The following is a 26522-nucleotide window of genomic DNA, read 5'->3' on the forward strand; positions in this document are numbered from 1 at the left end:
TAATTAATGGGTGAACCGTAGTTCAGTGGTAGACTGCTGGCCATTAGGATGTCTTTTGGATGGTGGATATAAAAGATCCCTTGCTACTAATGGAAAAATGTAGCAGGTTTCCTCTTAGGAAATGTCCTCTATGTTGGAATTACAAAATGTTTGACATCCAATAACCGATGTGCTCCAGTGGTGTTGTTAAACAGACTTCTGAATACTGTTGTCAACCACAAAGAAATTGACAAAAAATTAACACTACTACTTTCATGCACATCAAAATCAAGTGAAGCATTTATGATCAGAACACTTTGCATCTATTCATGAACTGCAAGACTCAATGGGTAGGTGTAAAACCACTTGCACCGACCAGTGATCCATAACTGGTTCAACAAAGGCCATGGTTTGTGCTATCCTGCCTGTGGGAAGTGCAAATAAAAGATCCCTTGCTGCCTGTCGTAAAAGAGTAGCCTATGTGGCAACAGCAGGTTTCCTCTAAAAAACAGTGTCAGCATGACCATATTTTTGACGTCTAATAGCCGATGATAAGATAAAAAATCAATGTGCTCTAGTGGCGTCGTTAAATAAAACAAACTTTACTATTCATGAAGTCGAATTTACAATCGTAATTCTTCAGTCGATCATTCGGAGCACAGTGGCTGTGTGGTTCCGTCAATATGCCTAAATATTTCAAGTTGATTTGTTTATTAAAAAAATTTCATGATTTATAATCATTTATATATTTTGGAATAAACTTTTCAAATATTGTGATGTAAATAAATATTTTACTCAAACTTATATGTCAATATAAATGCACAAACAAAACCTCTCCCGGCCCATAGTGATGTTGACCGGGGAAAACAGTTGGGATAGCAGTAATTTGAGGACTGTCGTCCTGTTATTTGGTAGGTGGCAGTAGATTTCCTCACACTGTTTAGATTAATTTTCTATATATTAGACAGAAACTTCAAAGAACATTAAAAATTACTGTGCAATAAATATTTAATGATAAACTCGGGAAATTTGAATTTTTAACTAAATAGTAACTTGGAACTCATTTATTACTGTATCTACTGTTTAGTGGTTGTACAGGGTGGGGTCTAAACTGGCAAGTGAAGTTTCTAGGGGTTCAAGTCATGATCCATCAGAAAATATATTTTAAAAAAGAAAGTTTGCTTAAGAGCAAGGGGTGGGGTTTTGACCCACAAAACCTTCCACCTGCACCTGCTATTATCAAGTCATTCATGGATATTAATGAAAAAGGCAATACCGGCAATTCTTATAGATTCCGGGAAGAACATCCAAATCTTTCATCAAAGGACGACCTAGAACTAGGGCTCAGCTTGTACAATCGATCCAGGACCGGTAGGTCAAAGGCCACAATATTATTTGCTGTCCCTTGTGTTATTTTATGTATAATAAAACTATTCCTTATTGATCTGTGGGAAAGTGCATATAAAAGATCCTCCGTTGCATTAGGAAAAATGTAGCAGGTTTCCTCTATGTCAGAATTACAAAATGTTTGACATCCAAAAAAGTCGTGTCATTAAAACAAACGTTACTATACCAGGCTTATCATATTCTTTCATTGTTTAAAGTATGACCGTATACACAAACTATTCTTCCTTTTAGATATGGGTTTAAAACCTTTTTCTTTCATTACCTTTTTAAAATTCTATAGATTTTTTTTAATTTTAAGTTACACATGTATATAGATCTCAAAAACAATTTATGTTCTCGGTTTCAGTATTTACTGTTTTCCTCTTGTTATCTATATATTCATTATTAGCATACACATTGTTGTTCTTCTTGTGATATTTGTATTGCTTTATACTGCTGCTGTTTTTACTGCTTGTATGAATAAAATATAGCTTTAAAGCATTAAAGTGCTGTTATTTCTATATATTATTATTCTAAATATTGTGGTTTACTATTTTTTGTCCAATATTGATGCAGAATTATTATATATATCGGTATGGTTGTAAATTATAAATGTATGTTTGTTTTATTCTATTACTAAAATGAAATAAATATTAAAGTCGGATACTGTTTAATGTTTTTAATAATCTTCCATTTACAAATCATGTAATGTAGCACATAGCGAAATAAAATTTGATTTATTTTTAAATAACAAATCCAACTTGCTTTCCCCATGTATTAGATTACTAGTACATGTAAATTTGTTTTCATGGAAGGCGACATCTTAAGACAAAGGTGTCCAGATTTATCTATGCTAGTTAAAAGCAATAATTACATTATATTGCATGCACATAATATACTACTCAAAAGAATTTAAGGGTCAGACGATATTTTCGACATTATTTTCTGAATGTCAATTATATTAGCTAGACCATAATGTCATGCATGGTATTGTTCCATTTTGACGAAAGTGGGTCTAAGCAACCCATAAATGAATTAAAATCCACTGTCATTGACACTGTCGACTAGTTCTAATGGCGAAAACATGCTTACATTTGCACGTAAATTAGGGCGAAAGCGAAAGGTCTGCTAAGTGCCCATAACTTGCTTTTTCACAAAGCGCTTCATTTGCACGCTTTGCACGTGTATTCCATGTTCCCAATGCTGAATTTCCGTATAATTGGAGCTTGCGTTCGTGTACGGTGCACACTCCAAATTCGACCGACTATCGAAGATCGAGGAAGGGCTAATGCTTGGCTTCAGGATGGCAATACGCAAAGAAATGTTGCTCTGAGACTTGGTGTCAGTCAGAGTGTCGTTGGCGGACTGTGGCAACGGTACCAAGCAACGAATTCTGTTCGAAATCGTCCACGTTCGGGAAGACCCCGAAGCACTACAAATAGAGAGGACTGCTACATCACCAATATGGCTCTACGTCAACGCACAACCACTGCACGCCGGTTACGTGACAATCTGCAGACTGCGACTGGAACTCGAGTATCTGATCAAACCATACGCAATCGTCTGAGAGCCAATAATCTACGCTGCCGTCGCCAGGCTGTTCGACCACCACTCCTACCACGTCACAGAACGGCCAGACGTCACTGGTGCATGCTTCATCTGCGGTGGCAATGTGTTCAGTGGGGTCGAGTGATGTTCACTGATGAGTCCAGGTTTAGTCTCCAGTTCAACGACGGTCAGGTTCGTGTCTACAGACGTCCTGGGGAGCGCTTCGTTGACGTTAACGTTAGACAACGTCACCGGTTTGGTGGTGGCAGCGTCATGGTGTGGGGCGGCATCTCTATCCACCACAGGACCCCCCTTTATGTGGTGGATGGCAATCTGAATGGAATCCGCTATCTGAATGAGATTATCCGGCCGTTGGTTCTCCCAGGCCTTCAGCAGATTGGCGGCGGGGCAGTTCTGCAGGATGAGAATGCCAGACCCCACCGCGCCAGGGTGGTAACGGACTTTCTCAGACAACAAGGTATCGCCAGGATGGATTGGCCAGCATATTCGCCTGACTTGGCCCCAATAGAGCACGCCTGGGACGAATTAGGCAGGAGAGTTCGGGATAACCATGCCCCTCCGGCCAACCTTCATGATCTGGGTCAACTTCTTATGGCAGATTGGCAGGCCATTCCCCAAGAGTTCTTCAGACGTCTGATCAACAGCATGAGGCAACGATGTGTCGAGTGTATTCGCGCCAGGGGTGGATTCACACACTATTAAACGAATGTTCTAATGTGTAAAATCCATGTTTGACAACCTTCAACTTTGACAGCATGTCATGTGACTTTCTTGTATACAGTGACGTTTATTTGTGGGGTTTTGTAAATATGGAACAATAAATTAAAAATTTGGTGTAGTTTACATCATCAATCTAATACACTCTGAAACTTATTTGGTTATAAATTTTTGACACTTAAATTCTTTTGAGTAGTATACATGTACTCTTTTCACCCAAGTCTAGTCACTAGTTCCGAAAGATTGTTTATACTTTCTGTTTGTATTACGTGTAAGTACCATAAGGCAATCGGATTACTTATAACTAAAGTTAAGAAGTATGTACACAAAACTGCACCCTGTAAAGGAAGAACTAACAAGTTTGTTATCCTGTTAACAAGTTGGGAGAGAACATGAATCAGTGAAACATACTGATGTAAAAGGTTAAAGTTCAAAAACTAGTGTTAATCCAGGTTAGTGGATTACATGAAGAAAAAAAACCCATACTTTACAATGACTTGGACAGCTTTTAATGCCTGTTGTAATTTAAATAGATAACAATATACATCTTTCACAGAACAATATAAAAGGAAAATGCACTAAAGCAAAGCAGGACCATTTGTTATAAACATTTTTACGTTGGGACTCTAGGCTAATACAAAAAAAAAAACCATGCATAAGTTTATCTCTTGAATGCCCCAAGATTATACAAACACTGAAACACTGGCCCATGAAAAGTAAACTCAAAAGTGCATGCAATTTGTTTTAATTTTTTAGCGCTTATACAAGATTTTGGGCACACACCTTGGCTATCTGTTCAGGACAGGAGTTAACGATTAGTGAAGTTTGAAGCGAGACTCCAGTAAGATATTTGCCAGTGTTGTAGAACAGCAGCTATGCAGGAATATGCAGCAGTTGCTTGATTTCACCTTAAGGATATTTTCATTATCACAGATCCTCAGTGAAAACAAAACTATTTTAAAGAAACATAATAGCTATTCAGTACCAAGTTACCCGAGGCTAGAAATGGATCCATGTCTTGGAAACTAACATCCATTGGGTTTTTTTTTCAGAAGATGAAATGAACATCTGTTTGTGTAACAACAAACTGTTATTTGTATATACCAACATTCAATTCAACACTTTGGTTTTAGTTTAGCCAATAGTGTGACCCAAGTAATTATGAAACAAATATATAAATATCTTACATAAATGTTCCATTACAGAAAAAAGGGCTGTTTAAGCTTTTTCTCAAGATGAATTTTACAAACCAAACATTTTATTTATAGATTTTTTACAGTAATATTTATGTCTTAATATATGGGCATAATAAACTTATTTTATATCGATCCCCGAAATGAACCTTTTGACACTGAATGCAAATACTTCACTTCCAAACTGAAGTTAAATGTCAGTATAATAACAATGATAAAAAGTAAAAATTGTTGGAAATTATCCTTAATTGTTTTGTATTACATACTTCTATATAGAGCTTCCATTTTGTAACATGTTTATGTCCCAAGTGAAATAAATTTCAATTGTCACAAGCTTTAGCTGCAAATGCACCTGATAACATTTGACCATAATTATCTTTTATTATTTGAAATCTATTTCAGTAATAAGGTTGTGAGTGTAGATTTGTCATCAAGGGTCACTTTTATTATGATTCGATTGGTGGAGAGGGTGTTCAAACTGCTGATTGTCCCTTACATGTTTTCCTTGCTGCATAATGATTGGTACTAAAGTACTAATCAAAATTATACCCAGGTGATTTTCCAGTCATATATTAGTTATGAAAATCTCTGGAATAAAAACCATAAAAATGTGTCAGCATTATTATGACCTGTTATGGTATTCAAACAACCGGTACAAAAAAATGACAATAAATGACTTGTTATAGACAGAAATAAGAGATGTATTTACAATTTTACTGCAAAACATATGTAATTTGAAACGGACTGTAACACCCATATACCGGTTGTTTGAATACCTTAACAGGTCATGATAATACTGACACATTTTTGTGGTTTTTATTCCAGGGATTTTCATAAATAATATATAAGACTGGAAAATCACCTGGGTATAATTTTGATTAGTACTTTAATGTCCAAGTAGGGGCTGGAACAAAAAGGCTTACTGCGGCCAGGATCCAGGGGCCGCTCAAGGGCCCCTGTTTGCAACCCCTGGAACTGCCAAAAATTGCTGGTTATAACTTATAATATAAGGCACACATCATAAACTTGAAATTGTGAAAACATGCAAATTAACCTAGTGGTCAACAGTATTGAACATCATGTTTTGGTTTTTTTTTAGACAAAATGGAAAAGCGTATTTATGCGTTTCCGTGTAGCACTCGCATCCCTCAATGTCAAAGGACCTAGACATATCTCTAAATTGTACTTGGAATAGCATGCATCCATTATAAGTACTTGGCTCACACCAATGTCTATAATAAAATCAAACTGTTACATCGACCATTGGTAGGCATATATACAAATGACAATTTGTTGTTGAAAACAAACCAATTGTTTGTTTCATCTTGTGAAAATCTACTCTGTAGCCACTAGCTGTAACATTGTTTTAATTTCATACAACATGTATGTGTGTTTCTTTCATCTACTGTACCATGCCAAAGTCAGAGCCAAGAACAATGACTATTTCTGAAACTCCAGTGAGGCACATTTGTTAATTCTAAGCAGCACCTATAGGTTATTCTCATTGATTTATAACAACTGCAATTAGTGGCAGTCTATATCAAATCAGTAACAAAAATTCAATTTTTAAATCTTTTTAAATAATGAAACACCAACAAATGAGAAAACATAAAATTTTCACTCTGACCTTTGACAAAACCTTGATGCCAAAATCAGGTAGATATAACCTCAGATTTTTAAAGATACACATGTATTTTCCATTATTATAAAGCCAAATTCAATGTATTTGATAATAATCCTGAAAAGTTTGAACATGCACATTCCAATACTTTAGGAGTTGTGCCATTTCAAATCCACTATCAATTGACATTGTTGTGTAATTAGTCTGGCAGAACTATAGCTGGTCCTTGAAATATTTGTATATAGTCTTGTTTTTGATTAGGCCAGGGTTTCCGTTTTGAGGATCAGGCCGATGAACTATGATCATCATTAAGAGTTTTAAGAAATTCAAGCTAACATACAAGATGACTGCCATTCCATGTCTTCGGCTGTAACGGCCACCATATTAATCCAAGGATTATAATTTCAGTAGCTAGTCACAGGATTTTGGGGGTCAACAAATTTACTGCAACCATTTGCAAGATTGGTCTTAAATTATACAGTATAATACTACAAAAAATATGACCACCAATATTCCCTAACTAGTATGTTTCCCAATAAATCTAGGCTGATATTTTTGTGTCTAGCCATATGTTTTATGGTTAATATTATTTTAACTATTTATCAGATTTGTGTGGAACTTCATCATATAAATTTCAACAGGCCCTAATTTGTATTTTGACTAAAACTTGTTTCGCAACAAATCTAACATAATACAATCTAATATAACAGCAAAAGTATTATTCTGAGTTTATTATAAAGCAAAGTACATTAAAAACACAAATTTGTGGTAATATTGGTGGCCATCTTCAGTTTTCTATGTAATCCCTAGTATTTAACTCTCTACTTTTTAATTACTGTGAATTACTAAGTACTCTATCAATCAGTTTGTTCACAAGTATTATTACATGTACCTATATGAGCAGAGAAGTGGGGAAAGAAAACTGATCTTTCCCTAGAGAAAGAAAACAAAAACAATCTTCCCGTAGATACATTCTGACGTCATAAAAAGTGCTTCTCTATAGGCGGTTAATTGTGTGTGTGTGCGTAAGAATAGTTTCTATGGTGTCAGTCATGTTGACAACAAACTGACGTCATGAACATACATCTTAGCCATATTGATAATGGGTATTAATATAATACCCAACTCACTACTCGGCAATACCGATTTATCTTGCACTCGTCTATCAATTCACCCATGCAAGATAAACAGTATTGCCTCATACCTCGTTGAGTAATGTCTAAAAACAATCAGGAATCTTCTAAAGTTAAATGGTTTTCTATTTTATGCTGATGACGAGTTTGCATGCCGCATTAAAAAAATTTTTTACCGAGATCTAAGCTATGCTCATAATGAGTTATTTTGGCCCTTGGCTTATTCAAATATAATGAATTTAAAAATTCAATGTTATTGATGGACATTTTTATGTCTAATAGACTTTTTAATTTTCTAGTTTAGAAATCTGACATTTCAATTTTGTTGGGTTCTGGCAGTGACATATTTTGTGAATATTTGTCAAGGAATTAATTTTATGTTTCAGAAATAATTTAATTGGCCCATGTTTCAAATTTATATTTCTTTGTATGTCTAATTTTCTAAATTCTATAAGTGTTTTAACACATGTAGTACCTGAATACAGTCTATAAATATCACCACTTTTCATAAGAGCCTTCAAATTCCACAAGAATGTAAAATTCTCTTAAATGATAACCACATTAAAGACTGTGAAATATAAATTTTTAAAAATTCCACTTTGGGTCAATCACACATAAAGTAAAGCATAAATTGTACAAATTTATTATATTAACCATGAACCTACATTGTAAATTCATCAGTTTACACTGCAAGTTAATTTTTTAAAATAAAGTATGGACATAAAATGTCATTTTTGGAAATATATAATTAGTATTTAAATACAGATTTTAAAATTGATTAATAATTTAATAGAAAAATTACTGTAATAAATAAAACTTGCGCACACCCAGTTAAACGAGATGTACACTCAACTGTCTCAAAATCCTCCGATAGGATATAAATGAGGCTACTAATTTTAAACTCATGCAGAGTAAAAACTTCAACTGTCAACACTATTGCAATGTGTAAGTACCATTAAGAGCTAGTAACATTGTAAAAATGTAATAATGTATAAAAATACATGAAATATCCAAAACAAATGTAATTGGTTATGTAAGCCAGTCTGAAATAGTAACTTCCCACCCTGTTGTTCATCTGAGATTACAAGTGTAAAACAAGTCGACACTATATCAAAAGCTACACTCTGACACTTCATTCAGAAAAGAACTATAATGATGTGCTACTAACAAAAAAGGACAACACACCCAGCTTCTAATTTAAAATGGTTAATTTCAGAAGAGTTGAAAAAGAAATTTTAAAAACCTGTCTGCAATGTAACAGATGATAGCCTAGAACAATCTGCATAAATAACTACTGTACACATTTAAAACAAAACATTGTCGCCACAGAACAAAAGTTAATTTTTCAGTTTTATAAGAAATCTTTAAAATTGGGTTATGTTGCTTCTCAATTTCATGTCAAAACTTTTGAATGGCTGTAAATACTTTATTAACAAGAAACAGTTTTTGCCACGAAAGGCAAGTGATCACCGCTCCTCTCCACACTCGCCTGGAAAGTATTAGGAGAGTGGCAAATTGATAGACAAAATTGCAATAAAATGTTTAATACAATTCATTTGAAACTTCATGAATGTGATTGCTCACCTAGCACTATTTCAGGTGAATTATCTTCAGCTCGTCTTCCAGTTTGCTCATGGACTGAGAAAGATACTAAATATGAATTTTGACCATCTCAACCTATTTCACTCTATTCTTAGTATTAAAAAAATAATAATAATAGTGAATTCCTACCAGTATTGAATGTCAAAATACACAGTTAAGCAAATTAAACCTTGTTCAAACAGTGGACAGCTATATACTTAAGATTCAGATCCATATCAACTAGCATTCATTAAATAAATACTAAATTTATTAAACATGAATACCTGAACACATATAGTTTACTGTTACTCATAACTGTCAAATTGATTGGACACCACACACAAATATTGTATCATGTGCCATTTCAACTTGGCTAACACCTACTTTTAACAATTTCAACTGGGTACTTTAAGCTACAACTGTAATAGCAGTTACTGTTGGTGCACTTTTAACAGAGTGACAAGTTAATTATAGCAGTTACTGTTGGTGCACTTTTAACAGTGACAAGTTAATTGACTTGACTGCCTCACAAAACATCAAAAAAAAGAGAAGAAATCGTATCAGGAAATCTCATCTACTTGATTACACTTTACTTCTAACATAATGTATGTTTATTCCTACAAAATGCCCAAAGTCAAGTCTATAGTATAAATATATTACCACTGACAGCAAATCACAAATTGTATAGTAAAGAAAGGAAAGCACAGAAGAGTTTACTAAAGAAGTTGAATAACCACAATTAAAGTGCACATAAAAAGGTCTGTAATCTGGTATATAGGACTCCCCACGACACAGCACATACTGTACCGACAACAATATATGTGAATAAACACACTGTGCAAATAGAATCTGTACATGTGTAAGTCACCACCAACAATAAAGACATGTTTGTGAGATGTCGCCCTCAAAGTCTTGTTCACAGTATGAAGCAGGTAGACTATCTCAAGATTCCATTGGCAGTATGTATCCACAGTGTTTTAACATTAGCAGCTGTTGTGGGGCGTTTTCACAGCGGTGCATACTTTCTGGTCCACTCAGCCGCTAATTTGTTGTACTTCTCTCGATCTTGTTTATATATTTTGGCAATTTCTGGGACTAACGGATCATCTGGATTAGGGTCTGTTAGTAAAGATGCGATGGATAGAAGGACTGAAAGAAAAAAACAGAAAAACTGTCAAGATATAAATATGTAACAAAAAATATCCTGCAAGTAAATATTAACAGTAATTTGTTAATAAAGTGCTATAATACTGATTTTATTATGTCTGATAACTACAAATAAAATATATGTGATGTTACCCTCTGTGGGTTGTTTTTTTTTTAAATGACAAATAGGATATTTACCTATAAAATCACTAAAGGCATGATTTTCCATTTCAGATTTTGGCAAATTCTATTTCCCATTCTGGTAAATTCCATTTTTCTCAAGTTTCCAGTTAATGTCTAGCGATAATTTCAATTTTTACTACAAATATTGTGAAATTCTCCCATACAAATTAATTGATTAGTCTGAAGTGTTATGAATGTAAGTAAGTTAAGAAAATTATTAATTTATTTTTTAAAATTAACCTGTTTATGTGTTTTCACTCAAGTTTGTGTAATTGTCAGTGAACTGTTTTATATAATTTTCTTGTGTATCATGTGTTCTTGTCAATGTAAAACAAATTCCTTTTAAAGGTAATAAAGTATTTTATTACATAATGAGAATATATCTGCATTCTTATTGGTCGAAAACCAGTAACATGACCTTCAGTAAATAATAATATTGCCCTCAGTCGGTCTCACCGGTCCGATCAAAAGTGATATTGTCCTGGGAGATTTAACCAATGAAAACAAAGAAGAGAAAAAATTATATTCAATTAATGAGTAGGTAACGTAATGCAGCGTCAACTGCTAATCTTAATGACAAGTGACAAAACAATAAAAATTGTATGTTAAAAAGAAATAATGCAATTTTTTTTTTTAAATTGTGAATTTCATTTCAGTTAATGAATACCTGCATGATTCCATCAGTTTTTCCGTGATGGCAAAAAAATTGGAGAAAGCTTGGAGAGTTTTCTTTTATGGATATATTACCTGTCCTCAAACATGTGCAGCATTCAAAAGAAGGCGGTGGGTCCCAGAATCCGTAGATGCATCTGTCTTCTCCCCAAGGACCGGATAGAGTCTGACAAGTGGAAGAATAGGCCAACCATGGTAACCCAATAGAGACAACATATGACAACATGCAGACAAAAGTTCCGGCACCAGTGCGTGAACTGTGCAAAAGAACTAAAGTCTAAGCGGTCCTCAGCTGTCGATTCGGTGGACAGCTCAGTGTGAAGTCCAGAATCCAACAGTAACTTCAATGACGACAAGGATGGCTTGTATTCACCAGAGTCTGCGCTGCAACAACAGGACCCAGATGATGAAACCCTTTGGCATCTTCCGTGGAGACATCCCTCAGATAATAGTTGACTAAGATGGGAGTCCGTAGCCCCAAAACAACCAGTGATAATGTGGTGAATGGGTGTGTTGCAGTGCAGTGACATCGTGGCGCCAAGGCACGTAACCTATGCGGGTTAGTAGCTGAAGGAGCAGGCAAACCTGCCTTCCGATAGGCACCCAGGATAGTAGATCGAATACACGTGGACACCGTAATCTTCGTAATATCCTTCAAATAACTGGTTACAGGAGGAAAAGTCTCTTGCGATTCTGATGACAAGAGCTAGACCTCTCAATGTAATGGTGCAGGGCTCTCACAGGGCACAAAGCCAAGTCTTCAACATCAGCTGGACCCACAGCGGAGAAGAGGACTGGAACCAAATATGAACGATGTGCTTGATCCGGCAGCCGATTCTTCGCTACAAAGGTCATAAGCAACCCCAAGATAACCGCACTGCGATCTCTGTGAAACCGGACCAAAGCAACATCTAGCACATGGATCTCAGGAGACACGAGCAGCCGCGACGAACCCCAGCAAAAAGACCGTCTTCTGTGTCAAATCTTGCAAGGAGGACGACTCAATATGTTCATATGGTGCGGTAGACAAGGCTTGTAGCACAAGATTCAAGTCCCATTTTGGTGGACGAAAATGATGAACTTGATTTTCAAGCTTGAATCCCTTAATCATCTTATGGATTTCAAGAATACCCGACAAATTCGTTCCGGTAGCAACATCACTGAAATGTAGCCCGCAATAGTTGACCACATCAACTTCAAAGATATACGTAAATACATCAAAAAGTCAGCAAGACAAGTCCCCCTGAATAGTCTGCGGTCTGATTTTCTGCCGGACACACCATCAGTGAAAACAAAGCCATCGGACATTGTAAGCCACAGTAGTAGATGATCTGTGAGCTTTCAAGATGGCTTCCGTGATTTGTGAAGAAAACCCTTCCTTCCTTAAACCCTTGGTGATAATGTCCACACGTGCAGTTGGAAGAAGCGAGGTTGTGGATGGTGTAACCTTCACGTGGGATGCAGCAACAGATGATCCCAGTCTAGTAGAGGTAGTGGATGTGGATTTGGATCTGCAAGTCTGATGAGATCTGGAAACTACACCCAGCGATGAGCAGAAGCCGACAGTGGGACTGCTGGAATCTCTGCAGCACCCTGGAGAGCAGGAGTGGAAGTGGAAATGCATAAGCGTCCATCTAGTCCCAAGTAATGGCCAAGGCGTCTAGAACCAGTGTGTCCGGATCTGGTACTGAGACACATAAACCCTTAGCTGGTGGTGTCGCAAATAGGACGATGTTTGGTGTCTATAAGTGTTTGCACATCCATCGAAATGCCTCTGGATGCAACATCCATTCAGTAGATTGTGGAAATGACGGACGAGACAGTGTCGGCGAGCACATTGGATACCTCTGGAATGTGGCGAGCACAAAGATGCAGAGGAAATCCCGGCGACCAATTAATAAAGACAGTTGAAGAAGACTGGTAGTGTGTTCCGCCCTGGCGACTGATGTAAGCCGCCGCGAAAATGCTGTCTGTGGCCACCATGAGAGAGGCTCCAATGAAGGACTGCAATGTATTATGTAGACAGCTAACAGCTCCAACAGGTTGATGTGAAAACCGGCTTCTTCTGGAGACCACAGCCCCGATGTAGTTTGGGTGCTGAGATGGGCATCTGACAACTGTGATGCATCGAACCATGGAAGGTCCCATCGGTCACCGTGAAGTCCGATTGTCAAGACTGTGTGAGCGGTGTCTTTCTATATGCGGCCCATGAAAAGCAGTGAACAAGCATGCCGATCGTTTGCGCTGGAAGTACTGGCTGCCCGTGGTACCTAGATCGTGTATGGTCCTATCGGAACCCATCGGAAGCTCTGGAATCAGGTTCAGCAACAGCCACTGGACTGGAGCTGCGGTGACCATGGAGGCCACCCAAACAGCAAAGTCTCTCGCAACATTGTTGGTAACATCATTTTCAGGACTGCCGCAACTGAGTCAGCAATGGATGGTGGAATTTGCTGAAACCAGCGCCATCAATGTCTCCACTTTCTTCACGCGGGTAGCCACCACTCGCAGGTAAGCAGCAACACCGTTGACAAGACCCAAAAAATTCACATCTCGCGTCTTCTTCACAAGAGTCCCAGACAAAGTTCATGTGGGTCTCTCCCCGCCTTTAACTTCTTGCATCGAAGACACAACTTGACAAGTCTCAACGAGCTAGAATCTGACATGATAATTTCAAACTGTGAAATAGAAGAAAAAACCATAAGTCTGAAAAAGTCTGTTTAAACAAAAGTCGCCATATTGCAAATGGCGGCCACACTTTGTTAACCGGCACACACAAGTAAAACTTGTTAAGCAAGTGAATTACGCCAAAATAAATACACTATCAGGTTGTAACAATATGTAGGAAGAAATCTCCACATAATACAGCAATAAGATAAGAAAAAAACGATAAATGACTCTGAATAAATCAGACCCAAATAAAAGATGTCCGAACCACAGTTTAGGAAAAAAGAAGGAAGTTACAGTCACGTGACCGGAACTAGAGGGAGTATGCAGTAGAAGAATTTATGCCATCCCATTGGCTGTTGAGATATTCGGACCAGACTACTAGCGGTTGGAAGGGGGGGGGGAGAGACAGTGCACTTGTTTGAGGACAGGTAATATGAAAACAAATATCTCCTCTACAATCAAATAAAACCTACAAATAATATTATACAAATGAACTTTTAATGGAAACACTTTTTCAGTTCTGTGTGATGTGATCATCGGAACCCATCAGAAATTGATTTTTGGTAATCACGAGTTATGGATTTTAAGTTCCATGATTTTGCCAAATGTTTCTGTGAAATCTAGAGTCCTGCATACAATGTTAGTTAAAGCTTAGATTCAGTAAATATTGTGAATTTGTTTAAACAGTTTTTGCTACTACCTGGATAGTTATAGACCATTACCTTTTTGAACTGTGAGGGCTGGTGACCACTGCGATCGCAGTATGTCTAAACATATACTGCCATTACTGTTGATATTGGGATGGTAAATTTTCGTTGCAAATGACACCTGTTAACACAAAAAAATACACATAAGTAATGTACAGGTACATGTATCACCATAAGCAAAATGAGAGTAAATTTTTACAGCTGTCCAGTTATTAGTGATGACCAACATGTAATATTCAGCTGCACAACTTAATAAATTAAAACTAACCCCTGCCACATACATTTTATTAGCAAAACTGGCCTCGGTGGCGTCGTGGTTAGGCCATCGGTCTACAAGCTGGTAGGTACTGGGTTCGGATCCCAGTCAAGGCATGGGATTTTTAATCCAGATACAGACTCCAAACCCTGAGTGAGTGCTCCGCAAGGCTCAATGGGTAGGTGTAAACCACTTGCACTGACCAGTGATCCATAACTGGTTCAACAAAGGCCATGGTTTGTGCTATCCTGCCTGTGGGAAGCGCAAATAAGATCCCTTGCTGCCTGTCGTAAAAGAGTAGCCTATGTGGCGACAGCGGGTTTCCTCTAAAAAAACAGTGTCAGAATGACCATATGTTTGACATCTAATAGCTGATGATAAGATAAAAAATCAATGTGCTCTAGTGGCGTCGATAAATAAAATAAACTTTACTTTTTATTAGCAAAAGACATGTATTACAAAACAAATCCTGATTAAAAAAATTAAAGTTTTTACCTTCTACTGTAACTAATTCTCAGTTTGCTTTTGACAAATACATGTATTTTAGAGTATATCCATATCTATACATGTATATATCTATCCTATAACTTACCCATGATATCCATGTCATAAACCCATGTGATAATTTACTTTATTAACCCGGCTTGTAAGTCGAAGAAATCAGGCATTCAGGCAAAATTAATTATAGCAGTTTATTTGGAGGTTTTGGTTTTTTACTTATTTATTTATTTAATATTGTCTTTTTCTTTTTTTCATTGCATTATACAGATATTGAATAAATTATGGTCTACATTGAGCTAGTTTTGAATTTGGGTTTCCAGTATATACATGTAGATCGTTAAATAAAGAGGAAACAAAAAAATAAAGGGGGCAACAAAACGCAATAGTAGGATGCTAAATTTAAATGTAAGCTACAGTAGAAATGAAAACCATTGGAGACATCTCACCCAATAATGATTGCCAAATATGGCAGAAAGTGACAGTTTTTAAATTAATGGAATATCATGATCTGGTAAACACCCAACATCGATTAAGACTAACCAAAAAGCAGCTAAAGCAATACATGTCTCCTAGCTGGGCCCGTGCTTATAAAACTTAAAGTCTAGACTTTAATAAAGTTCAGACTTCAACGTCATGGCAACGCCATTCAAATAGCATTACGTTAAAGTCTGGACTTTATGTTTTATAAGCATGGGCCCAGGGCCACGTTAATTTCCTAAGTTCAAGGGCCATAACTCTGTTGAAAATTAGGTTGATTGAAGAAAAATGAAAAATATAATAAAAGAATGAACATAATTAATACAAGAATTTAAAGACTATTATTACAATTCAAAGACTTTCAAGGAATTTAAAGACCACTACAAACCCAGACATATAAAAGACAGAAAAAATCAGGGCAACACAATTTTGTTAGTGTCACCTCAACCTCTGCCCATACCAACAAAAAATCCTTAAAATTTACTATTGGAAATGAAATATAGATTACAAACAACTAGACCTAGATCCATGTACTAGTATTTAAAATTATACAGCACAACCCATAAAGTACTATTCTTCAATACAACAGGAATAACCCAATAATTTCTTGTCATGTATCAACCTTACTATACAGAGCATGATTACCAATTAATACTGAATGCTATGAAAATCCAGCTATGGGAAAACAGTGTCAAATATCAATTCCAGTAATGACTTAAGTAACAAAGTATATGTACAGTCAAACAACATTTAATCAAGCAGATATAAAACTATCCTGACGTTCAAAAGAAACTTTAGAAGGCTTGCAATTGTATTATATAGAAAATCAATAAACAGAATGGTGGAATATCAAAGTATCATGAAGTTCGACATCTAAACGTCACTATGCACTTTGTGATACATGCAAAATGTTTGTAAGGTCAGGGTATGCACTTGGGACTTTTTTTTGACTGGCCAATCGGGCCACTCACAGCAACACTTTGACTCGCTCGTACAACTTTTTAATGGCCCGCGACCGAATTTCGTTAAAGAAAAAGAACTTATTTAAATTGCACTTTAAAAATATGTTATTATATCATACAAACAATAATAACAACACAAAAGAAGGAAACAGAATTTGTTTTAGTTGTACAGTATTACAAAATTAAATTATAATTATTATGTTGTCACAGGACCCACACAAATCAAACATCTGGAATGTTTTACCAAAGCTTGGTGCTATTAATAATTATGGTCGTATGACAAGGAATTAAAAAAATACTAAGCTGACAGCAGTCTATGTTGGCATCGTTCACAGAGACAATTGGGTGTTTGAGAATAGTAGACTCAGTATATTTCGTAACAAAATGAAAACGTACCAACACAATGTAACTTCGGAAAACCTCAGGCTCGTAACAAAATCTTTCTGTGAAACGTAGCGTAGTGGAATGTGATGAGTTGTTCTGATTGTAACTAAATGGAAAGTAAAGACGGACATGGCCTAGGTGTTCCGATTGAACTTACAAATATATTTATGTGGTCAAGGTTTTCCGAATACATAATCAAAACCGGCCGAGGCATTCCGAATGGTTTTAGACTGTTCGATAGACTGGGGAAGTGGTCGCCATTATGTCCTATATGGATTTGGTTCCGCAGATACTAATAGAAAACCAGTTGAAGACAATACATAAAAAATAACTTTCCGATCTCTTACAAACATTAGTTATTTGCATTTTGATACATAGTACAATATGCAGAAACTTTCGGTTGCCAGACGGTCGCCACATGATAAGGTTTTGACTTGTCCAATGCTACCATAAAGTAAGGTGGTTTCTAAATTGGTTCTTTTCCTTTAGCAACAATATTTATCAAATTAATCCAATTTTATATATGTATATGTAAAAACTTCTTTTGGACGTCAGTATATAAACATTCTCAAAGATATATATTTTTAAAAACCCACAAAACCCATAAAAAAAAAAAAAGATAAATAAACTGATTAAATAATTAGCAAAATTCCATCCCCACTCCAGCAAGTGAAACAAGAAAACCAAAGCATGTTGGTTATTAAAAGGTATGTTAATGGGACAGTATTTATAAATTCATGCCCATGAACAAGTTACAACACACATTTTAAAAAAAACATATACTCAAGCAAAAACAAGTTAACAAATATGTGACATGTTCCGTGACCATATTAACTCTGGGCTTCTAGATTATCGTAGCCCCACTCCCATGGCTAGTTATATTCAATGTTGGGCTAGTAAATAACTTCTACTGCCATACCCGACAGCTTGTGAATCTTTTTCAGTCAAATGTTGCAGTCAAGTCTATTTTGTAAATATGAATATCCTGCCCCCACCCTACACCCCAACGTTAGTGTTTTTAAGCTCTACATGTATCTCCTTCTTTAGGTGACATATCTGATTATTACTATTATTTAGTAAAATTTTATAAACTTAAAGTAAAGGAGGGCTAGTGAATTTTTAATCGTGCCTAGTAAATTTTTAAAATCACTGATCCCATGGCTAATGGATTTTATAAAAATTCTAGAAGCCCTGTAGCTATAGATAATAAACTAAAATGCAAACTTTAGACTAAAAAAAGTGCATTGTATCATAACTCATTTACCTTTGGTGGTTTGAAGGGATAGTCTGTTGGAAAATGAACATTCAGGAAAAATGTTCCACCAGAATATGGACTGTCTTGCTGAAAAAAAAACGAAATTTTAAAGCAATTGATTTTAAGTCAATATAGTAATACTTTTCTGTTGCACATAACATTTGTTTTGATGCAACAGTTAATAAGTAACCTCAAAGAAGTTTAACAAATCACCTGAGTAAATTGTTGACCCAACCTACCACTCTCATGGGAGTGCACACCACCAAAGGTCTGTGGTGAAGTGGGGGGGGGGGGGGGGGGGGGGGGGGGGGGGGAGAGAGAATGACCAAATTCATGATTTCGTTTCTCAATGGGTCAAGAAGCTTCCCATTTCCCATAGACTAGTAGCTGTTTAGGAATTACAGTTTAAGTGCATGTTCTCTAAATTTGGTTAGAATTAGTCAAGTAATTTTGGAATTAGTCAAAGAAATAACAGTTTTAATGCATTTCACCATATAAGATAACTACACATGTATAGAAAAACTGCACCACATCTCCTGGGAAAAATAGCAGACCCAACACCAATGACATTAAAAAATTTGACAAACCACCTATACTGTCCTTTACATAATTATATGAAAACAATTTGGTTATAATAGTTCTGGAAGTAGAAAAATTTGGGGTTCTTTAATTATATTTATTTTCATCTTTTGGGTCATGCCTGCCCCACAGGTCCCTGAGAATCTGAATGATGAAATTCACAAATCACTCTCTATTAATTTTGTTTAAGTTTTCTTCTAACAATTGATTGATAGAGTTACTTCCCTTCAAATTGAAAGGTAAGTTTGGCAACTTTCATGAGATATCGGGCATGGAATTCCAATTGTCGGAAAATCGTCTTCACGAAAATATGTGATGTTTTCCAATTTACTCAAGCGACAAACTGGCCTTTTAGAAATTTAGGTACCTTCTGATAAGCAAGGGGAGGGGTGTTTACCAATACTGATGACGTTTACTGCTAAATCAAAGGATTAAATATGTCAGTAAAATCTTGATTCGTTTCATTATTTTTTGTAAGTGGTCACTGGTAACTTTGCTGGTTACCCTCCAAACTACACACTTCTTTTTCAGTTTTCATTTAAAAAGTTGTTAGTTATAACTTATTTAAGTGCTTCTATCCAATTAAGGTTAAAGCACATCTGTCCTGGACAGACAGTCCAACTGCCTCGACTGCCTGCCCAGGACACCACAGAGACGGGTATAATAAAAATAAATTAAAAATAATTTAAAAAATTGTTTTTCATCATGATTGTCCAGTCACTCAAAGGACAATAATGAATGGTATTGTTGGTTTGCATTATGTATTTCTATACATGCAGAGGTTATTTTGGATACTGGTAGTCTACACCTCTATTTAATATCCAAAAATAAAATTATTTTCCAAAATAAAAGTATTTCCTACCTACCTACTCTATATTTTTCCAGCATGTAATAGGAAACAAGTAACTTTTTTTTTTCAACCTTAAGAAAAAAACTAAGAAAAAACAAACAAATTAAATCACTTACTGGACCTTGTATACAAGCTTGCCAATGAAACACTGAAAGAAATGGTGAAAGGCTTTTAGTTGGAGAAGAAAACAAATATGATCAATACTGATTATTTTTGGTGATGTTTATACATGTACATGTATGTAAACATTCATTTAAGAATTGACTGAAAAACCTTGATGTATGACTCCGTGTAGGGGGTTATACAAAAGTGTGCACATATTTTTTTCAGTTCACAGATGTACTTGCATATATAAACCAAAATATAACTGAGGTCTTACAATCAAATTTATATGCATAATTTAACAATACATGTTTATTGACTCATATGTCATGCAGTAATGCAAACATTCATTAATTACATATATTATTTGAATCAGATGATTGCCAAATGAAGTCATTCGGTAAAGGACGTTATTTACTAGCTCACTGCATTTTTACGGGTTTAGTTATGTTGGAAAGAACTGTCAAATTTGTGGCGATTAGTAATGTTACCCTGCATACCATCTAGCAAAGTTATGATACTAGCAACAAAGGTGTTAATTATCAGGCAGTGATGTAACAACACTTTATTATAAAGGGGTTTTAGGTCACAGGAAGCATGGTTGCATGATATATGAAACTCCCTTACTGTCTTTTGCTGAATCAACGGGGCCTGCCGAACATCCTGCTGGTGGGTCTTTTTTCAAATCTAACAGTTCCTGAAATAAAACCATGAATGTATGAATGAATGAATGTTTAACGACACCCCAGCACCAAAAATACATCGGCTATTGGGTGACAAACTATGGTAATGCAAATAAATAAAGTGATGATCAACATCAATATAAAAATTCAAGGTTTAAACAAAAACAGTGTAAAGAATAGTGTAAAGAACGGTGCAAAAACACAAATATCACAGAATTTTACTCAAAACTTCAATTTTGTGCTGTATTGGCCATTCTCAAAGAAAATGTTAAACCCCTGCACCACGGTGAGGATACAGCACGCGCAGGGGTAAAACCATGATGGTTGTGACATACATAATAGTACATGCATTCACAAAGAATTAATTAAACTTTTTAATTTTTAATTTTCATGAAGTATTAATCAGTAACTATCATCTATCAGGGTTCATACACTTAAATATTTTAATTTTCCAGGACTTTTAAGCACTATTTTGGCTCATTTTCCTGGACTTTTTCACCCTTTTCCAGGTGTCTGTATAAATTACCTGAAAAAGAATTTTGTTTAAAAGCACATAGTCATGGATTTAGTGGGCCTTATTTCTCTAAATATGGATTATAAATGGAAATTACATTCATTTGGAATACTAAATCTTGTTATTGTATCATCCAAATTTTTTAATTGAACCACAATCAAGAGAATTCCATGACACGCTTCATTTTTAAAATTTGGAACTCTTCTTGTGAAAAGTCATAAAAGTATGGCAAAACAGACTCGTAGTGATGAGGCTATATACAGGGTTTAAAACTGACATGAAAACAATTGTCGCCAGCAGGGCCAGTTGAAGAAAAATCTTACTGGCCCGTCTCATATTCAACTATAGCCCTCCAATTTAACTGCACAGCGAAAATCAAAACTAGAATTTTCTTTGTTGAATAACAACTATGTATAATAATAACCATATATATATATATATATGTCTGTTTGCATCAAAAGGAAAACGATGAATTGGCATGTAATTTCGTAATGAATAAAGTTAAAATTCATATTAAAAAACACATCATTAAGTTTTAAACTCATACCTACCCAAATAACATTTTTGTTATTCTGCAATACATTTTTGAGCTATATTTGTTTACAGCCCCAGACCAAAATCGTAGAAGCTGACACCGAGTGTCAAAATATAGAACATGTTCTATAATATTGTCTTCTGCCAGATATGTTGTTCGCGCCAGCAGAGACGCAGTGTGTTTTGTCACATTGGTCATTTGATTCAGTTTCAGTGCGTTTCTTTTTTAAATGGTAATGCCATACTCTAAAATCGATGGTCGCTCAACAGACTACCGTTGTAAAATTCTTAGTCGCCCGTAGCCAATAAAAGTCGCCATGGGTAACTGCTAATTTTCAACCCTGTATATACATGTATACGACAGCCATATAATGGAGTCTTGAATTTCATATATATACAACCACCGTGTATAGAGACTTGGCAAATGAGGGCTGGCTATATACATGGCAAATAATTAAAAATATATTATTTCATGACAAAATAACGGCGAATACACTGAAATAAAATAATAAACAGTCAGAATATGAACTCACAATTTTTTTTATTATTATTAACTATTTTATGGAATACTTTCCAAGAGGAGTGAAAGGATATGACATAATCTAACAATGTCAGTGTTCGAGATTAACGGTATCCCAATATCCCAGAATTTAATTTTGGATACCAAACTTCAATAATCCAGTATCCCACCAGGATACCATATAATGTTGTTGGTTTTTTTAATCCTGCGTTTTTATTTTTCGCTGAAACAATGAAAGTCGTCATTTACTGGTGAAGTTAAAGGAAGGGACAATTACGGCATTTTGGTCTGGTATGCATATTCAACGATATATAATGCACATTATTGCTTAATATCAACAAGTATAATCGTATAGTTAATTAATAAAACGGTTAAATGTAACGGCTATTATATATAACGGGCGCAGCCATTTTGTACCATCTCAGTGAGTACGCCCTCTGGCGAGTTGGTGGTTACGTAATACTTAACGCGTAACGTCAGGAATGAGCCTTAGAAATAGAGAAACACAATCTCCCTGGTTTTTGCGGGATGATAAATAGTCATACATTGCAATGTTCTGTAATAATACACATCCCAGTAAGCCAGCAATAAGTATATCCAGCACTATATATATTATTTGTCAATACAAAATAAAATACCATTGTCAAAGTGGCTACACAACAAGTCGAAACAATTAACAATGTTTTGCCCATGCATTAACCTACGTACTGAAATCATACACAGTGTTTTCCTAGTTAATTGGTCTATGCTGTTAGTTGCTTCTACCTGTGATTCCTGATTGGCACGTGAGTATTTGATTGGTAACCAGACGAGCCAATTAACTGACGCTGTCTAGACACAAAAATACACACCGGTATTGTGGAATATTACCGGTCGCCCCTAAAATTGTAATGGACATGGTTTATTACTATAAATACAATATCAATTTTCTAAACCTATAAAAGTAAAACTATTGATCAAGTAGACTTTTCCATCTAAAACCACAGAACTGACCAATTACGTTGTCCCAAAGAAAAGAAAATTATCACTTGGGTATCATGGGTTGTTGTTTTTGCTCCAACGTAGCATATCAATAGGCCTAATAGTGTACATTTTTCCTTTAGATTATTAAACAGAGAAAAATACTATAACCCCATTTTGTTCCGTTAATGCAACTTGAAATATATTTAGTTAAATAGTTTATTATATTATTACGTCATTTATGCTGTTTTACAAGTCAGGTTGATCAAAGAGAAGCGCCTTGTCGAAAATTACTGCTTTTGTTTACACTGTACATACAGGAGATGGTCAGGAGCTGATGTCACTTCGCCCCAAGCTATCCCACCGGACGTCACAAAAACAAAACAAAATGGCTGCCCCCAGTTAGCAGGAATAATCATGTTTTTTTATTAACTCTAAAATTACGCGTTTTTCATTTGTTAAAGTATCAGTATGCGTATCAGTATTTTCAAGCTTGTACCCAGTCTAATGCTATGCCGTAACAAGATCTCCCCCAATTCGTACCCAGTCTAATACTACACTGGAGCAATAGCGGCGTAGCAATAGACTGAGAACTGCTAAGTCGCTATTGTTTTTGTTGGATGTTTCCTCCCTTTCAAATTTTACTTTCATATTGATTCCACATCTACAGAAAATTGATATAGGTAGGTTTATCATTAGTAATGTCAGAAACACTTATAGATTACTGCTAAATATTAATTTATGTCAGTATTACTCAAAAATAGATGCAGCAAATATTTTTGCCGATTACGTTTGATTGCGAATTTCACAAATTCCGCAATGCAATTGCGGCTTTGCAATAGACTGGGAACGAGAACAGTGTCGTCTAAGTTTGTTACGATGTTATTTATGAATTTCATTTAAGTGGGATACTAAATTCTCTGCTGGGATACCACATTTTGAAATGTAATTAGTATCCACCTGGGATACTGCCCAAATTTTCAAATCTCGAACACTGAATGTCACAACATTCATTATGGTACAAATGCAAACATGATGACGTCATATTAATTACGTCACACTGGCCTACTTCGTAGACTTCTATCCCTCTTGAAGATGCATATAAAATTAAAATGGAAGACTGCGAAAAATAGTATTCTTTTTGTACTATGAAATCTTAGCAGTGACATATTTATCATATACATTGAAACCCTTCTAAACTGGACACTCTTGGACCAAGACAAAAGGGGTGATTATTGCGGTCAGTTTTACTCTTGCAATAGTTAAAATTCTATTGTGTGTGTGTGTGTGTATGTATGTAGGTATGTTTATTTTTGTATGTATATGCCTGTGTTTATTTGTAATAATGTCAATAGGTAGTGAAATCATATTTAATAAATTTATAATATAAAGACCACACATTGTTGTTATGCTTTCACTGTACATACTATCGAAACTATCAATAGTTGAGCAAACAGTTGTGATAGTTATTGATAGTTGAATTAACTATCGATGCATTGCTATCGAGACACGGACTATCGCAACATATCGATAGTTTGATTATTGTTACACCACTAGTTTAGAGAGGTTAAGATCTGTCCTGATTTTTAGAAAGGGACTCTGTAAGACGTCCGGTTTTGAAGGAATTCTGGTTTACAGAGGGTCCAGTCTTGAGAGGTTTTACTGTAGTATGTGGAATATGTGTCATTGTAATGGGGTTTTTTCATGATTTGTATCTGGACAAAATCATGTAATGTGGGTAAAATCTATCAAAGGAAACAAGCCGCGTTGTGTACAAAAAAGCAACTGACAAAACATTTACTGTAACATAATTTAATAGTATTTTTAACAGCCTCTATTTTGTCCCATACCTGTATCCATTTGTATGTTTAATACAAACAATAAAAGTTATATTTTATTTGAGCAATGAAAACATTTTTAATTTTTATGGATTCGTCAATCTCACGACTGAAAAAAATCCACTTATTTGGCGCCAAATTTGTCAAGTGATCAGAACGGTCATTCTGTCTTTTGTTTCCACTAACTGTCGTCCGATATTTTGTCCTCAGTTACAGATATAATTGATTGTAACTGACGATTTTTACTTTGTCATTTCTGTCATTCTGTTTATTCAGCAGTTCTTATAACATATTGTAAACTTTTCATTTTGGGGGGATATCACCGCTTATAAAATCAACGAAAGTGGTAGTGTTTAGTAGCATTAAAATCATTCATCTTGGGTGCCAAATAATATATACACCGCCACTACAAAAACGAAACTACTTTTTATTTTATCACAGCGATCGATTCATTCGATGATGATGGGAATAACAAAAAATGTCTTTCCACAAAGTCTATCAACACACAACAACATGGTAACCACTAAGCTCTCCCCGCCCCCCCGTTTTTTTTTTCACCCAGCGAGAACACCGAGGAAAGTCCCTCCCAATGTGGTTTGGACTTTAGCATTAATTAATGCTATTTTTAATAAAAATAGTTTTTAAAAAATAATAATAATATATATTTTTTTATTTTAAAGGGGCTTGGGTGCCATAATTTTAATGGTTGGGGTGAGAATGGGTTGATATTGAAAGCGTTCTAAAATTAAATCTAAATTCAAAATGAAACGTCCGTCCTATCATGTATTATTAAAACAAATATATTATTATTATTAATTTTTTTAATGACATATGCGCTGTCACTAAGTGCGTGGGAAGGAAGAAAAATCATCGTCATCAAACCAAAAATCCCCACTGAAAAAACAACAAAACAAAAATAAGAACAAAACAGATTTAGGCCCAGTGATGAGACAGTATGTCAGTATATAAAAATATATTACATATTATAACGTGTTTGTGTTCTTCAAACGTTTATTTATTACCTTTGTGATTCTTTTCAATGCCATTTTCTTTAAAAGGATGCCTAAGCTATCACCTTCCCTGACTAACGATGTCTGCTAGCCTTTTCACCTGGCGGATTAATATGATGATACTACTTTCTAAATATTACTCGTGTACTGCCAGACTGAAATCATCAACAGAAATAGGCCTCCAGCCAACTTTGGTTCCGATATATATTATAAGTAACTATAGACGTATTGTAGCCTAAAGCTGTAGACGCTATGCATCAGAAGGTTCCAGAGGCACTGTAGCTTTACTATTTTATATAGGCCAGTTAAGGTCAAGGTCAATGATGTTAGTTGTAACATGTGTTTAGCGAAACGGCTGTGTTGCACTGAGATTATTACATGTAATAATACCCATCCCAGTAAATCGCAATAAGACTAAAGTATATATTATTTTTCAATACAAAATAAACTACCATTGTCAAAGTGGCTACACAACAAGTCGAAATAACTGTATCATGTTTTGTCCATGCATATAGCCTACGTACTGAAATGATAAACGGA

The 26522-nt window shown here is 35.4% G+C and overlaps 1 protein-coding gene across 1 annotated transcript; it reads right to left on the reverse strand.

The window, feature by feature from the left end:
* Positions 1-4144: 4144 nt before the first annotated feature.
* LOC121378924 (ubiquitin-conjugating enzyme E2-17 kDa-like) lies at positions 4145-26102 on the reverse strand. Its single transcript, XM_041507310.1, has 6 exons — positions 25995-26102; positions 20551-20620; positions 19938-19969; positions 18402-18479; positions 14573-14678; positions 4145-10328 (listed from the first exon to the last, which is right to left on the reverse strand). The coding sequence occupies exons 1-6, from the start codon at positions 26016-26018 to the stop codon at positions 10186-10188; spliced, it is 453 nt and encodes a 150-aa protein (XP_041363244.1). The 5' UTR covers positions 26019-26102; the 3' UTR covers positions 4145-10185.
* Between the last annotated feature and the right edge of the window lie 420 nt (positions 26103-26522).

Source organism: Gigantopelta aegis, chromosome 8, assembly GCF_016097555.1.
Source record: "Gigantopelta aegis isolate Gae_Host chromosome 8, Gae_host_genome, whole genome shotgun sequence".
Taxonomy (NCBI): Eukaryota; Metazoa; Mollusca; class Gastropoda; order Neomphalida; family Peltospiridae; genus Gigantopelta; species Gigantopelta aegis.